The sequence below is a fragment of the Lissotriton helveticus genome, chromosome 5_1, assembly GCF_964261635.1.
Source record: "Lissotriton helveticus chromosome 5_1, aLisHel1.1, whole genome shotgun sequence".
In the NCBI taxonomy this organism is placed as follows: domain Eukaryota; kingdom Metazoa; phylum Chordata; class Amphibia; order Caudata; family Salamandridae; genus Lissotriton; species Lissotriton helveticus.
In genome coordinates this window covers 613,024,847-613,039,858 of record NC_136065.1, presented here as the reverse complement: position 1 = coordinate 613,039,858, position 15,012 = coordinate 613,024,847, and the positions used below count along the sequence as shown (strand labels likewise).

The 15,012-nt window shown below is 40.6% G+C and overlaps 1 protein-coding gene across 1 annotated transcript in view; it reads left to right on the top strand.

Annotated features, from left to right (window-relative positions):
- CAMTA1 (calmodulin binding transcription activator 1) overlaps window positions 1-15,012 on the top strand; it is a 3,172,802-nt gene that overhangs the window by 1,646,591 nt on the left and 1,511,199 nt on the right. The window contains exon 5 of the mRNA XM_078642975.1: window positions 6,613-6,684. Coding sequence (XP_078499101.1) covers window positions 6,613-6,684 — 72 coding nt within the window. The remainder of the gene's footprint in view (window positions 1-6,612; window positions 6,685-15,012) is intronic.

The window sequence follows — 15,012 nt, the reverse complement described above, 5'->3', positions numbered from 1 at the left end:
ACAGGGATTTGCCGGGAGAGAAGGTGTGACAATCTTGTGAAAGATGTCAATTCTTTCCTTGCTTGAAAGTGGATAGCTTAATTTGATTCCTGTCAAATAAAAGCAATAATAATCAATAATTTTGAAGACTGCTGGCAGGCCCAACAGGACATGGGTTGAGACATATCCCTCATCCATGACAAGTAGGCAATTATCTACACAGGTCATAGATGGCATGTAAACCTTGTGCAAAGCCTGATGTCCCTTTCTTGCTGCAAGGTTTGATCATGATCTGCCCACTGAAGACATTGAAAAAAGTTGTGTCTTTAAAATCAAGCTTTAAGGCAGAGTGAAAGAGAAGAAAAGGTTTACATCAAAGCACATCCTGTTGACAGAGCTTGTAAAAAAAGGAAGTGTCATCTACTAAGTGTGCCAGTGGTTTCTGCTTCTTTTTAATATTGTCTGAATGTCATTACAAATAAAGAAACATACAATAAAGCCATGATCAACATATCAGCCCCAAACGTGATATATATCGAGATTACACATACATTTCCAACAGAGAGGTGGGCAGTCAGGCTCATAAAAAGTCCAACGTTTACATTCTTAACACCATCAGCGCGGTCAGATTTACCGCGGTGCGCTGAAGATTGCGAAAACCCGCGGTTCATGACGAGAGTGTACAAGAGGTGTACCTCATGACGAGCTGAGCTCGTCATGAGCGTCGAAGGGGTTAAACAGTTATCCTGCCTTCAACAAATGAATGCTTATACGTGTATTCCGTATCAACCAACCCTCATTCATGATTAAGGCTCCCGGTTTTCCATTTTTACTGATTTTTACAGATACATACAGGCAGAAACCCATTTATTTTCTTGTCTGTATTTATTTTTAAATGTGGATAAAAACGGAAATTGGGTGCTTTTTGAGTAATTCTAAGTACACTTAGCCATGTCTGACAGGCCAATTACTGTGTGAATTGATAGGTAAGGGGATTAAAAAATGAATTTTAGTAAAGAGGCTTAAACAGCAGTAGATATGCACAAGGCTGATACTGAAATGTGCATATTTTCATGTAAGGGTATTAATTTAATTTCTGTGGGTGTTCATATCACTGAAACCTGGCAGGCATTCAAGCAATACTGCATATTTATTGGTTAAATAAATGTGGAAATATACCAGTTTCAGCTTTATTTTTTTCAGAAAACCCATAATATGGATAAATACAGATAAAGTTGACAAAAAATAGATATGGATAAATACAGATGGAAATGTCCCAAAAATAAATACCATAAAACCGGGAGCTCTATTCATGATCCAGGCCGTTATAGATAATATCTGCATGAAGTCTCATCATAACCTTGTCTTAGAGTCTAAGTACGCGTAGTGTGTTTTGCAGTATTCATGAAATGGTTCTTCAAAAGTCTTTCAGGTATTAATGTGGCGTAACTTCAAAATTAGACCTACACCATAAAGCTTTCCCCAGTGCTTAATTTGATACTTCAATGGATGCTGCATTTGAATGAACGGTAATATCACAAATTACATTAGTTGTGTTATGTGATCTGTCTATGTGTGTGTGTGTGTGTGTGAGAGAGAGAGAGAGGGAGAGAGAGAGAGAGAGAGAGAGAGAGATAGAGACAAGGGGTGCCTGCTCATGCATTATGTTTTTAGTCAAATGTGCCATTTTATAATGATAAAGAGTTCTTCTTAATTTAATATTGGAAATTGTTGGCGATCTGTGAATTCCTATTGATAAATTATGAAAGGACCTTTATAAAACATTATCAGCAAAGATAAGCATATACTTTGGGGGGGGGGGGGTTACATAAGGAATCTAAATATCAATATAGTAGCATTACAAAATATGCTCAGGAGTTCTCAAAAATGTAATATGAAAGTCTAGTGCAGGTTGGTCAAGCCAGCTTGCAAAGTTATGTGTCGAACATTACATGTTTTCAATGATAAAAGTTAAGATGTAATATTAACTAGAGAATTTATTTGTGGTGTCTCATCCACATCTATATTCATATACAGCATTTTATAGGTGGCAAATCAGCCTCCGTGACTCAACTTGCATTATAAATAGCAGAAAAGAAATCCAAGAAAGATTTGACTGTTTAACATACGTACGTCACTGAAGAAGTTTCAAATAGAATATGAGCCGAGCAGCTGCTACAGAAATGTCTGAAGTGTGCAAATCAAGCAAATTTCCAAATATGGGGATCTTTAGTATCCCTTTGTCACTGCAAAAAAATGTGGGGCAGCGGGTAGACTCTGCACCAGCCTGCATCTCCTTTTTCAAGCTCCACCAGGGTCGAATTGGTAAAGCAGGCACTCAGGAAATGGCCGAAGGGCCGGTAGCCGAGCTCTAGCTGTAGGCTGCTTTTTTTGGTGCCTGAGTGGCCTTTCTGGAGGCAGATGGGTGGAGGTATCACTCCATTTCTCTCGCTGGGCCGGCCCATTAATGCATGCTGATTGAGCGGGAGCAGGAGACCTGAGCAGAAGTGGTCTTTCTTGCATTCCTGGTGGCTCAGCGGTGTGAATTAATCTGTGCATTTTTTTTATCTAAGTGAATTTAATAAAATATGCCCCACCCCCTTTCTTTTCATAAAACTTCTCTAAGCAGTGTTTTGCAAAAGGCAATATGCAAATGTGGGCCACTTATTTTTGGTGTGCCCGGGCTGATTTTTTATCCCAATCCAACCCTGAGCTCCACCCCTCGACAAAGCTCAAAGTAATGCCCCTCCCTCCCTGCACTACCCTGACCTTTAGAGCTTGCCTCTGCCACCCCAATCTGCCCCTTCCATGGCACTTCCCCACCTCCGCAGTTTACTCCTTTATCCCCTCTACTTCCCTTTTCATGCTTTCGTCACTGATAAAATAAATTCATAGCGTTGAGTAATAATGATCCCAGGCATGTTTACAGTAAATACAATCCATTTAAATATATATATATATGACTGGGGTTAGTTCACATGTTTTTAATCAGTATTTATGCACTATTCTCAATGCAGAAAATTATAATGATAGTGACCAATTGGAAATGTGAGTGTTTCTTAGACTAATGCCCAACGGCACTAATCACATCTTTGAAGCTCCACTAATCAGGGACAAATGGCTTGCAATTGCAGCCATCAGTAAAATTTCACTCACACAGTTTTGTGTCGGCAGCAGGTAATGAAATGGGTAAATCTTAGGCAGATTTGCTTTCTCCCTGTGCAGCGTGCTGTGACAAGGCTGTCAAGGAACACTTTATGGTACTCTGAAGAACCACAGTCTCCCTAAGGCGCCTAAATGTTCCCTTCACTAGCATATTTGAGGGTCGACCACTGTTGTCCTGGTGACCTTTAAAACCAACCAACAGCAGACTGTTTTTCCTATCTGGCTACTAAGAGGGAAAACCTGTCCTTGTTTTCCTGTTTTGATTCCAAGGATTTTGGCTAGCCTAATCAATATTGTTTAACCCCTTGACCGCGGCGGTAATTCCGCCACGGCGCTGGGGGTGGGAGGGGGTCGTGCGGCGCCACCATGCTTGTGATGGAACCACTACGTCACGGGCAACGGGCGCGCTGTGCTTATGATGGAATGGTTCCATCACGGCTCCGCCCACTCACTAATTCCACCGCACAGGCGGGGAATCAGTGCCACGTGGGCGGAGTGGCCACGGCCTGACGGAACCACTCTGTTATGAGCACAGCGCGCCCGTGGCTCGTGACAGAGTGTTTCCGTCACTAGCACGGAAAGGGTTAATATATATGCTTGATTGAGTGAGTGAGCTTTGATAACTTGCTATTTTATAATTGACAACGAGCTCAGTGTGCTGTTTACCCTTTCAGGGTAAGATCCGATTTCCTGGTCTGGGTTGTCCTAAAAAGACTTAAGCAGAGATAGCTTAATCTATTTGCATTGCAAAGTTTCCATGTGTACATTCAATTATATATGATAGATTTTTTTTATTATACTCTCCGGTGGCCCTTGAAAGTCTTTTCTCATTGTTGTGTCTGTAAAGCACAGGGTGCTGTTGTGGAACATTATATCAGTTTTTCAATTAGCTGACTTCTGTCCTCACTTCTTTAGGGTTCTTTGTTTGGTCCTTGTGAGATGAGAATCCAAATGCTATCAACCATTGCCTTGAAGTCGCGGACTACTCGCATTGGGTTTTCAGTTACATCAGTTTAAAAGACGTTGTACTAAATAACCAGAAACTCAAATCTCAACTCCATCCTACCAGAGGCTGCCCACAGTCTGTCAGTATTCTGGTGCGCCTGTATTACACTCATAGAGCAAGAGATGAACTTGTAAATCTGGAAAAATGTAATGTTTATGAGGAATAATCTTAAACAGATGCTTTCATATTATAATCATTATTTCAAGGCTCAAATATAGCACTCCTTGATCTCTTTATTGCACCTCTTTTATCTTCACCAACTCTCTGAAGGCACTCTCTCATTGGTCAGCATTTATGTCCCCATTTGCTTGCCTGTCAAAATGCCTAACATACGTCATCTTGCAGGAATTCAAGCTATATGTAGGAGTAAGTATTTACCAAACACAAAGTGGTGTGTACATTTTATCAAGCAAGTATAGTCTTGCTGAGACATCCTTATTAGCTACCCATTTCTACACTGGCTTCCTGTTCTGCTTTTTCCTATAGTGATCATGTCTTTTTTTTATAAAGAGACTTGGTTGAAGTGGAAATATCTGGAACTGTGAAACTGGATGTGTGCTACACGCAGTAATGCACTACCCTAGCCACATTCACCGTGCAATTTCCAGAAACTAGATGGACGTGGCACCTTTTCATTAACTGGTACACAGGTGCATTCTTCAACTATTCGTTTCCTGTTGATTGACTAGATAGAGTCCACTTGCAGAGAAAACAGCCAAATATTAAAATCTTGAAAAGTCAGAGAGTTGGTGATCAAGTATAGGGAAAGTTGGGATTTTCACACAGAAGACCCCCCTCTTAGAACCTTGTATACTTAATGTTAAATCCATAGACATTGAAGAAATATGCATTCCACATGAGGAGCACTGTGCAACTTAGAACACCAACAGGACATGGTTGGCTTAACTATTGGGCAAAGGTCTATTGTGACTGAGGTGCTTTACCTATCAACATGAGAATGGATGCTAACTACATGAGTTTAACCTGTTCCATGCTCATGACAAGGTCAGCTCGTCATGAGGCACACTGGAGCTGTGCTCATGACAAGGTGAGCTCATCATGAACAATGGGATTTCATAAATATCAGCACCCAGCGGGAATTGCCTTAGCAGTCAAGGTGTTAAGAAACAAAATGAAAACTCAGAATTTTCCCCAAGATATTCCTTTTTCCACCAGTAGTATTCTCACTCTTCCCAGTACTGATAGCACTGGGAATCCCGTTCGGGTAGCCACGTGCTCTATACATCTGGTGAATAGAATAGAACTGGTCAAAAATCTGTGGGGATGGAAGTAAAAAAAAGTTTTGTTTTTTTGGAATAATACAAGAAGCAAAGCACTGGACACTGCTGTGGCCAAAGAAAACTGTTGGATTGGAAAGTTGATAAGGTGATAGTAGACTCAGAGAAACAATTTGATTCCCAGCAGAAAACAGAGAATTCCTTAGTTTAATTGACGACCAAAGTGGAAAGAAGGAAAAAATGGTGAACATGACTGTTAATCGGGATTCTGGAACTGACTTATTTACCTTGACACTTATTTTTAATTTCTAAACTATTGTGCTACTTAGGTCTTTTTTTTTTTTTTTGCTTCACACCAAAAGTCAATAGGGATTGCAGAGCTTGCATAATATAAAAATCATTTACCACAGTATTTTTTTTATTTACTGAATGATTTTATTGTAATCTTTGTTGTTCCAAGTGATTGATAGAACCCTTCCTCTAGGAACTTGAGATGACCACCGCAAGCAATTAATACTGAATAATACAGCATACTTCTGATTTCCAAGGTCTTACTTGCATCTCTGATCCTCACTTCCACTTTGAGACTTTTTCTGCTCTTAAGTGTAAGGCCCATTGTAGTCCACACAGCTATAATTTGTTTTCCCCTTTTGATTACCCCTTGAGCCCTAATCCACGCAGTCAGCCTATCACACCTGCTGATTAGGGTTTAGCAAAATCCCTTCGAGTTCCCACAAACTCCAAGTCTTATGAATCACTGCAACTCTTGCCCTTCTTGCCCACAGAGTGTTACAGAGAACATGCCTTATCCCTGACAATCACTAACAGCCACCATGCAGCTGGGTAATGGAGATGAGGTGTCAGGCACCTGAATACTGATGTGGGCGTGCTTACATTGTGAAAGACAAAACATAAATGCACATTAGAGACACTGGGGTACAATGAAGACATGCCACCAGGTGACCAGTATTCCTACTAATGTGTTAAATGGGTCTCAGATATTTTTAGTTAAAAAAATTGCCTTGGACGATAGATTATCCATAGTATAAAATCTTAGGCGTTATATGCAGAAACAGTATGAATGAATCCTATTAAATGTATGCTATAGCTGAAACATTGGCATTTACAGACAGTATGTCTAAATATATATACATATAAAATGTTGAGCACGCTATGTGATAAATCATTCATTCTATAACCAATATTTTTGTTTTCATCCTGCAGTGTTTGTATGGCTGCTACGTTCATTCCTCTATTATCCCCACTTTCCACAGAAGGTGCTATTGGCTTCTTCAGGTAAGGCAAGAATTTTCCCATTTGTAATTCTTTTTTTTCTATTTTGTTGCCTGTTTGCCTTTGAAGTTGTATTCCCGCCATGGATAATTGATAAACGACCCTTGCTATTTTTGTCTGGAGGTGATATTTCAAATCAGAGAGATATTGTGTAGGTCCTGCAGTTAATTTGTCTTTTGAATAACAACACGGCTGAAGGCTATTTAGCTGCATAAGGAGAGGAAAGGGTGAAATAATTATTTTTGTGGTAGTGGGACATGAGAGGTGGCCTCGTGGTGTTCTGTAGTGTTATGTATGCCGCCGTTGATGGGTGCTCTTGCACCCGTCTGGCCACCATGTCTTGGCGCTCCTCCTGCCCCCAAGTCCCAGATAAAGAGCCTCGGGATCTGGCTTGACACCGCCCTTGATTTCTCGGTCCAGGCTACTAAGACTGCCGCCACTTGCTTTGGACTAATGAGGATGCTCCGGCGGGTGCTCCCTTTGCTCCCTTTCCAGGCGAGGAGGACCATGGTCCAGGCCCTGATTCTCTCTCGCCTGGATTATGGGAATGCTCTCTACCTAGGAGCACCGGCTTCGGTACTGCAGAGGCTTCAGGTCACACAAAACAGTGCGGCCCGCCTACTGTTCAATCTCTCCCGTCGGCAGTCGGCGAGGAAGGCTCTGAAAGACCTCCACTGGCTCCCAATGGCTGCCAGAGTGCAGTTTAAAGCTTTGTGCATTATGCACAAATCCTTTCACCGTGTAGGCCCAGCGATTCTGCACCCTTTGGTCACGCCTTATGTCCCAGCACGCCCCCTTCGGTCTGGTACCTTGCAGCTGGCCACCTCCTCTAAAATTAACAAAGCCCGTTGGGGTGGCCGCTCTTTTTCCCATTCGGCGACCAGACTTTGGAATGCCCTCCCCTTTGCCATCCGAGGAAATAGCAACCTCCTCTCATTCAGAAAGGCCTTGAAAACGCATTTGTTTGCTAAATCCTGCTGATCTGCCCCGAGCCTGCGCTAAACCATTTTATCTTCAAGCGCTGCGAGGCCCTAGGGCAGTTATGCGCTATACAAATGCAATTTTTCATTTCATTTCATTTCATTTCATTTCATTATTCTATCTGTAGGCAATTAGGCGGCAGCATGTTGTTCAATCAATTAATCTAAGGTGCCAGGGTTTTGTCAGAAGGGATCAAGATTTATTCTAATCTCTCATTGTTGTTTCAAATTCAGAATTGATGAAATGTGCGGATCACATAACCTTGCTATCATATCTATATGAATTCCTGTATGAAAAGGAGACTGCGACGGAAGGCAGAGAGCCCTGCATAAAATTAAGATCGCTTTGCATTTACATTCCAGGCTGCGTGTTGGGCTTCAATGTTTTTTGTTTCAGAAGTGGTAAATCAATTGTCTTCTTAGATACACTTTTCATACTATTGAACAGCCATTTTTTTCATTTATATTTTTTTGTGTCATGTCCATAACTGCATTGAAGAATTCATTGCATTTTCTGCATCTATGCCAGTTTGGCAAGGGGCCCCAATCTTGGACTTTAACCTTTATTGTTTTGTACCAACAACAGACAATACCATCCATCACAAACCAGGTCATAAACAAGATTAGATGGAGGTATCGACTTAGTTATTAAGTCAACACAAACGTGTTTAGCGGAGATAGTTAGGGTCTCATTATTATCACAGATGCTGATGCAACTTGAAATATCACATGTACCTGTCTAACTAGAATGGGCCCGATTCACAGAACTAATCTGAGACAAAATCCTAAACTTACTACTTTTGGTATTCACAGAAGGCATTTAGTAGTAGTAAAGTTAGGATTTTTTCTTAAATTAGGATTTTGTCTTAAATTAGGATTTTGTCTTAAGATCAAAACTTAAGACAAACTCTAGTTTAACTTAAGTTTAACTTAGGACAAAATCCTAACTTAAGACAAAATCCTAACTTTACTACTACTAAATGCCATCTGTGAATACCAAAAGTAGTACGTTTAGGATTTTGTCTCAGATTAGTTCTGTGATTCGGCCCCTTGCTGTATGAGTACTAATGTTTATTTTGAATTGTGAAGAAGACTTCCTGACGTGTATTTAATGTTCTGTAGCAACTTCTCTGGTTGTTAAGCAAGTTTAGGAGACAGGTTTGGCACTTAGAATTGTGTTAGGCTATAGCGACCTTTACGTACTAAAAGATATCTTGACTAGTCTTGAGATAAAGAGCAAAACACCAATTTTATTTACCTCATGATGTGATATGTTTGATGACATAATAACAATAATAGTCATTATTATCTCTTGCGTTGTTATAATTGTGGTTATTACTATTCGTTTCAAATTAATACTGTTAAACACAAATTTTAAGGAAACAGTTATAATAGGTTTTTCGTTATTGACCATGATGCAGGTAGTCATTTTTGTGCAGTTCAAAGCGCATTGCTTTAGAATAGCAAAGAAATCTGGCATGTAGATAGCCTACGAAAACAGGAAACAAGTATGAAAAGTATAATCCTCTATGCAAGATATATAAAACAGTAATATGTCCATCAAAGTGTGATGATGAAGTGTTCAGAATGGGAGAGATAGTAGAATGTTTGAGTTTCGTTTACTTTATCGAAATATAGTACCATGCTTGTGTACATTTTAACTTTATAAAACGTTGTTAAAGTATTTAAAAAGCTAAAATCACTTGTGCATTCATTTGTTGCCTAATAGTATACTGTCATTGAGCTTGATGCACAATCCTCTTTTTCTGTGTGTAGCTATGTCTTTGTACTGGAAATTCAGGAGTGAGCCATGCCTAGGCCACACGTAAGATGCAATTACTGAAAAAAAATTCTATGCGAAATATACGGTTTGTAGTTAGGGCCATTTTGGTGCCTAGTGTGTGTATGGTTTGCGGTACCTTTTTGTTCTATACTGTCATTGGTTAACATGTATTGCTGATATGTGGTAAATAACACAAGGGATGCGCCTGGTTATTTCTTTTCATGCCCTGGGTCTTTAGACAAGTCCCCAAGGAGTTGAAAGCGGAGTTAAATTTACTTCCATATTGGATATGCCATTTGGGAATCTCTCTGTTTAACCGCATGCGTGCGGGCGGAATTCCGCCCGTACGCTGAGTTTTTTAAAAACGCATGTTACGTGACGAGCTGGGCTCGTCATGAGCGTGCGAGGAGGCTACCTCATGACGAGCCCAGCTCGTCATCAGCGTCGATGGGGTTAAAGAAATAAAAATGCATTACAGGCATATTAGTCAAGGCTGTATTATATTATTATGGAATTATAACCAATTTAGGTATTATTTTGCACCTTAAAGTCATTTTGTTGTGGTAACTCTTAGTCTGTGATCCTTGTAATGAAGAGAGCAGTTGCATAAGTAGAGATGTTGAAGGTCAAAAGGACAGAGGAATTGTGAAAGATGGATCACATCAAATAGAAACATTCTCTCCAGCGTGAGTACTTGCACTATAAAGTTGGACTTGCAGGGGGTATGGTGGCATCCTTTTTTAATTTTTGTATACCATTACAACATGACAGGGATGCTCACAGTGGAACCAGGAAGTTCGGATCCTGGCCAAATTTGAAGGACATGCATATGAGATAAAATTACATAAATCAATCTAAGTGGAAGTAAATTGCACGTTGATTGATTATTCAGAAGATGTGGCATGGGTGCAAACTTTCTAGGATACCTCCCAAATAAATCGTGGCCCTCTGTTTCTTACTGTGTGCGCTTTATTGTAGTACGCTTTGAACTCTACTTTTCGGGCATTTGTGGCAAGCGGCAAATGGAGTGAACATAACCTACCATTTAGAGCATAAACAAGGCCACATCATGATTAACACTGTACATAATTTTGAAAAGCCTCACTGAAAACCATTTCTATCACATTTTTCTTTCCATAACCTTATATATGAAAATCTTCAACCACACCACATGCAATGCCGAAGGAATCTACAGGAGTAGATGAAATACATATATGACAACAAATTGACATTTCGAAATATTTAGAAATTGAGGCAGGGAAGCAACGTGAGGCAGAGTAAGGTCATTGCTATATCTTTGCTACTCAAATATCATACTCATTTAACTCGAAATAAGGGCACAAATAGAATGTTAGAAATGTGCATGAGTTGACCTAATCATACCATTATTGATAATATTAACCATAAAAACAGCAATGCTAATAATACATATTATGCATGTTAGTATTGTTAATATATATATGTTGGTCTGTTGTTTGGTTAGTTTATTGCTGTTATTGTGGTAAACAGAGTACCAGGTGCTAGACGGCGTTCATTATCTATTTAAATTAGAAGATTACATTTAGGAAAAGTGCAAATGGTTTTACAAAATGGAGACCTGGCAAAAATGGTGGAATTTTAGACCTCATTTAAAGGTCTCATGATTTAGTGTATGGGTATTTTAAGCTTTTTGAATTTGGGCATAGGCTTACACAGTTATGTAATAGTGACCTAGACCAATAGGTCACAAAGTTTGCTGTTTTTCCTAACCCTATATGCTTGCAGAGTTTTCTCTTGCGAGCGTTAACCCCCCTATTTTGTGAGTACCACACTTAGGGGCATATTTCTCATGCAGTTATGTCGCTCTTGCGCCACAGGTGACGCAAATGCTAAGCAAAAGTTATCACGCCTCGCATGGTCCAGAGTGGCTTGATAAATCTAGAGTAACGCAATGCAGTGCAATTGCTGCGTTACTCTGTGTGCTGCATAAGACAAACACGCTCTGCGTGCTGCAGGCGTTACATGGGTGGAGTGTGGGTGTTCCCACACATCCATCCACCCAAGGATTTGGGTGCATTTCCACATTTATCATTACTGGTAGAACAGGGAATGCTTCAAAAGTCTATGCTTCCCCAGTTGAGGCATAACAGGGAGAAATATCTTTATTTCTTCTCATTTTTTCCTCTTTATAAGTGTAATGCATTCTACAGCACACATAGAAAAGTAATTCCTACAGCTTATGTATATTTGTAAATTGGTGCATAGTATTGCGTAGTGTGTGTGTTTAATACATGTACTCTTACTTTTATAAAGCAAAATACAGACTGGACAATCAATTATTGAGTGTTATTTTTGCGCACCTGCAAATGGTGATTACTAGCCCACACCACCTCCCTTAAGTAAGCCCCAGACTGCTCTGCAACGTTACCCTCTGAGAGTCAGGCGCTACAATTGGGTGTTTGGTTCCCAGTGAAGGACAAATGTAGTCATGTTATTTGTGCAGGCCTCACAGATGCTGCCTCGTTTTCCAACACACGCCCATAACACTGGCATCCAAAATGCTTGCAAAAGTCCCAGTCTTTGTGTAAAAGCCAAACTCGCATGGTTTTATAGTACTTTAATGTAATTTCTATATTTTTTGCAGGAAATAACCAAAGGTCAGTATAAAAAAAGCTGAACTTAACACACACTCCTACTGCTAAGAGAAGTGAAATTATCAAGAATGGGGGTAAGATAAGACTCTAGTAAGACACAGTGCACATGAGGATTAGGAGAAAAGGCTTTTAACGTCAGTCACGTGATATAAAACCCTATAAGGTAGTACATTTTTCAGGGCATTGACATCTCTCTGTTCCCTTTTTCATATAAAAGACAAATTTATCAAGAACCGAGTTTTATGTTAGAGGTCTTGTAACTTACCTATTCCTATAATGTTTTTAGATTGTATTCACATGCGCTGCTCCCAAGGTTGAGCAGATTTTGAAATTCCATACGCTCTAAAAATATTATAATTGAGAGATATTTTTTCTGGGTTTCAAGGGATTTTCACAAGAGCAGTTTTAGTCATGATTTAGTCAGCAATTGTTTTAGTCATGTCTGTACTCTTCAGAAGGGCAACAACCTTTACAACGCAATTTTTACAATGCACTACCATTACAACGAAACTTTTACAACACAACATCCATTACAACGCATGCCATTACAATTCAACCATTACAAAGCATGACACTACAACACACACCACTACAACGCATGTCATTACAACTCAGTCATTACAACGCATACCATTACAACGCATAACATTACCACCCAACACTTACCTTACTATTGCAACCCCTGGAGTTAGAATAGTAATTTTTACCCCTACACTATCCAACACTTACCCTACTGTTGCACCCCCTGGAGTTAGAATAGTAATTTTTACCACTACACTATCCAACACTTACCCTACTGTTGCACCCCCTGGAGTTAGAATAGTAATTTTTACCCCTACACTATCCAATACTTACTAAACATGCTATGTAATGTTATGCGTTGTAATGGTATGCGTTGTAAAGGTATTATGCATTGTAATGGAATGCGTTGAAAATGTAGTTTTTTAAATTTCGTTGTAATGGCATGCGTTGTAATGGAATGCGTTGTAATGGATGTTGCGTTGTAAAAATACGTTGTAAAGGTATGCATTGTAAAAGTGTGCGTAGTAACGTCATACATCCCTCCACAAGGCATGTGTTCAAGAGAGTGCATTTAAAAATGGGTTGAATATATCCATATGTGGCACAAACCAGTGGCCTATTGGTATCCGAGACTTGTCAGGGCACATGTCTTTCAAAAGCATGCAGAGAAAGGCAGAATTAAACTTTCTGAAATTACAGCAACAATGTTTTTTTTGCTACACTTCTTGAAAATCAGTTAGTGATTTCAATACAGCAACTGACAATGTAATTTTCAAACCTTTATATATATCAGTATTTTCATGTGGATCTCGTACTCCCACCCAATTACTACCCTTCCTACCATGCAGTTGCATAGCAGGAAGCTATGAAACATGCAACAGTACAGAGTGGTCGAGAAGACAGAATGGTGGAATAGTGGATATCTTTAATGGTTCCTTGACAGGCGGTTGGTGAGAGAAAGAGTCAATAACAGAGCAGTTTGTCAGTCACCTGGTAGTAAGATGGTTGGTGTTGGAAATTACCCTTTTTAGGGTGCTTTCCCATGACTTGTTGCTTTTGTCCTACCTTTTCTGCTAATTTATGTGCTAGCCTTAGGACTTTAACCGCTTTGACACTGCTAAGTAGTGCCAAAGCGCTGTGCTTGTCATATATATATACTGGTGATTGGTGTATACATGATAGGCTGATGTGATTCAGCTATTAGTCCTTTGTCTAGGGTTAAGCCATATACCTAGAGCATGTAACTCAAATGCCCCTCTGTGGGTCTGCAGCACTGGCTGTGCCACCCATAGTTGTAGCTCTTCCAACGTGCCACAGGTTTGCACAGGTGCGGCTTGTGTGTGCAGGATACTGTTACTCAGCTTGGCATTTTTTAAAAGAAAAGCTACTTGCCAAGGCTCTGCATGCCTTTTGCTACCCCAAAGTATTGCCTTGGGGCAGGGGGCAGCATGAGGAAGAGGCAGGGCATGTGTGAGAGTAAGGTACATGCACTGGTAATGAATGGCTCCTCATGGTGTATTCAGTACTGTGAGGCCTGCTTCTTGGATTGGGGGATCATTGGAAAGGCTATTGAACAATATTTCCTATGTGCAGAATAGTAGCAGTATAGTGTTTATATTGATGAGTTAGTGATGGCAAATCTTCTCTGGTAGTGTGACTGGATTTGAAATCACTAATATAGAAATGCCACTTTGGGGAAATGGGCATTTCTTGGCTCTGGGCTCTGTGTGCCTGTTGTCCTGTCTCCAGTCCACATCCAGGTGCTGGGAGGACATGTACATCTGTGTATTCCTGATAGGTGGCCATAAACTAGGGGCTCAAGGGAAACTGCAGACCTCTGACTCTGAGAAGCCTTCTAGGGATGGACACGAGGAGGTGGAATTGGCCCCTGCATTCCACAGGGCAAGGTCCTGGCCCCACTAAAGATATTGATCAAGCCTACCAGGGGTAGATGGCAGACAGGACAACATTTCGAGAGGGCCTGTGCATTATAAAGTTGGCCTTTTGAACTGATCTCAACTTCAAAGGCCATTTTGGGTATAACTACTGAGGCTCTGCCCTAAGGAGTTAGAGACGTTTTTGGGATTGGAACCATACTGCGCTGGTTCGATGCTGGGACCTCAACAAGAGGAATAATTGGGGCAGCAGCTTCTGCAACCAGAATAACCGCAGACTTGTGGTGATCTGGGACTCGCGTGCTCCAGGAAGGGGACTATCACTTGGTGGATTTCGCCTGGATGTTGATGGCCTGCAGCTAATTGCCCTCTGTTATGACCCGGGTCCCTGAGCACTCTCCAAGGGCGCGTTGGCTGGCCTCCTGCCCACAAGATCCCAGTGGCAGAAAGGATCTCCCCATTTCCACAAGATTGTAAGGATGTGTAAGGGTGTAGCGGAATGGGTGGAAGTGATTGTT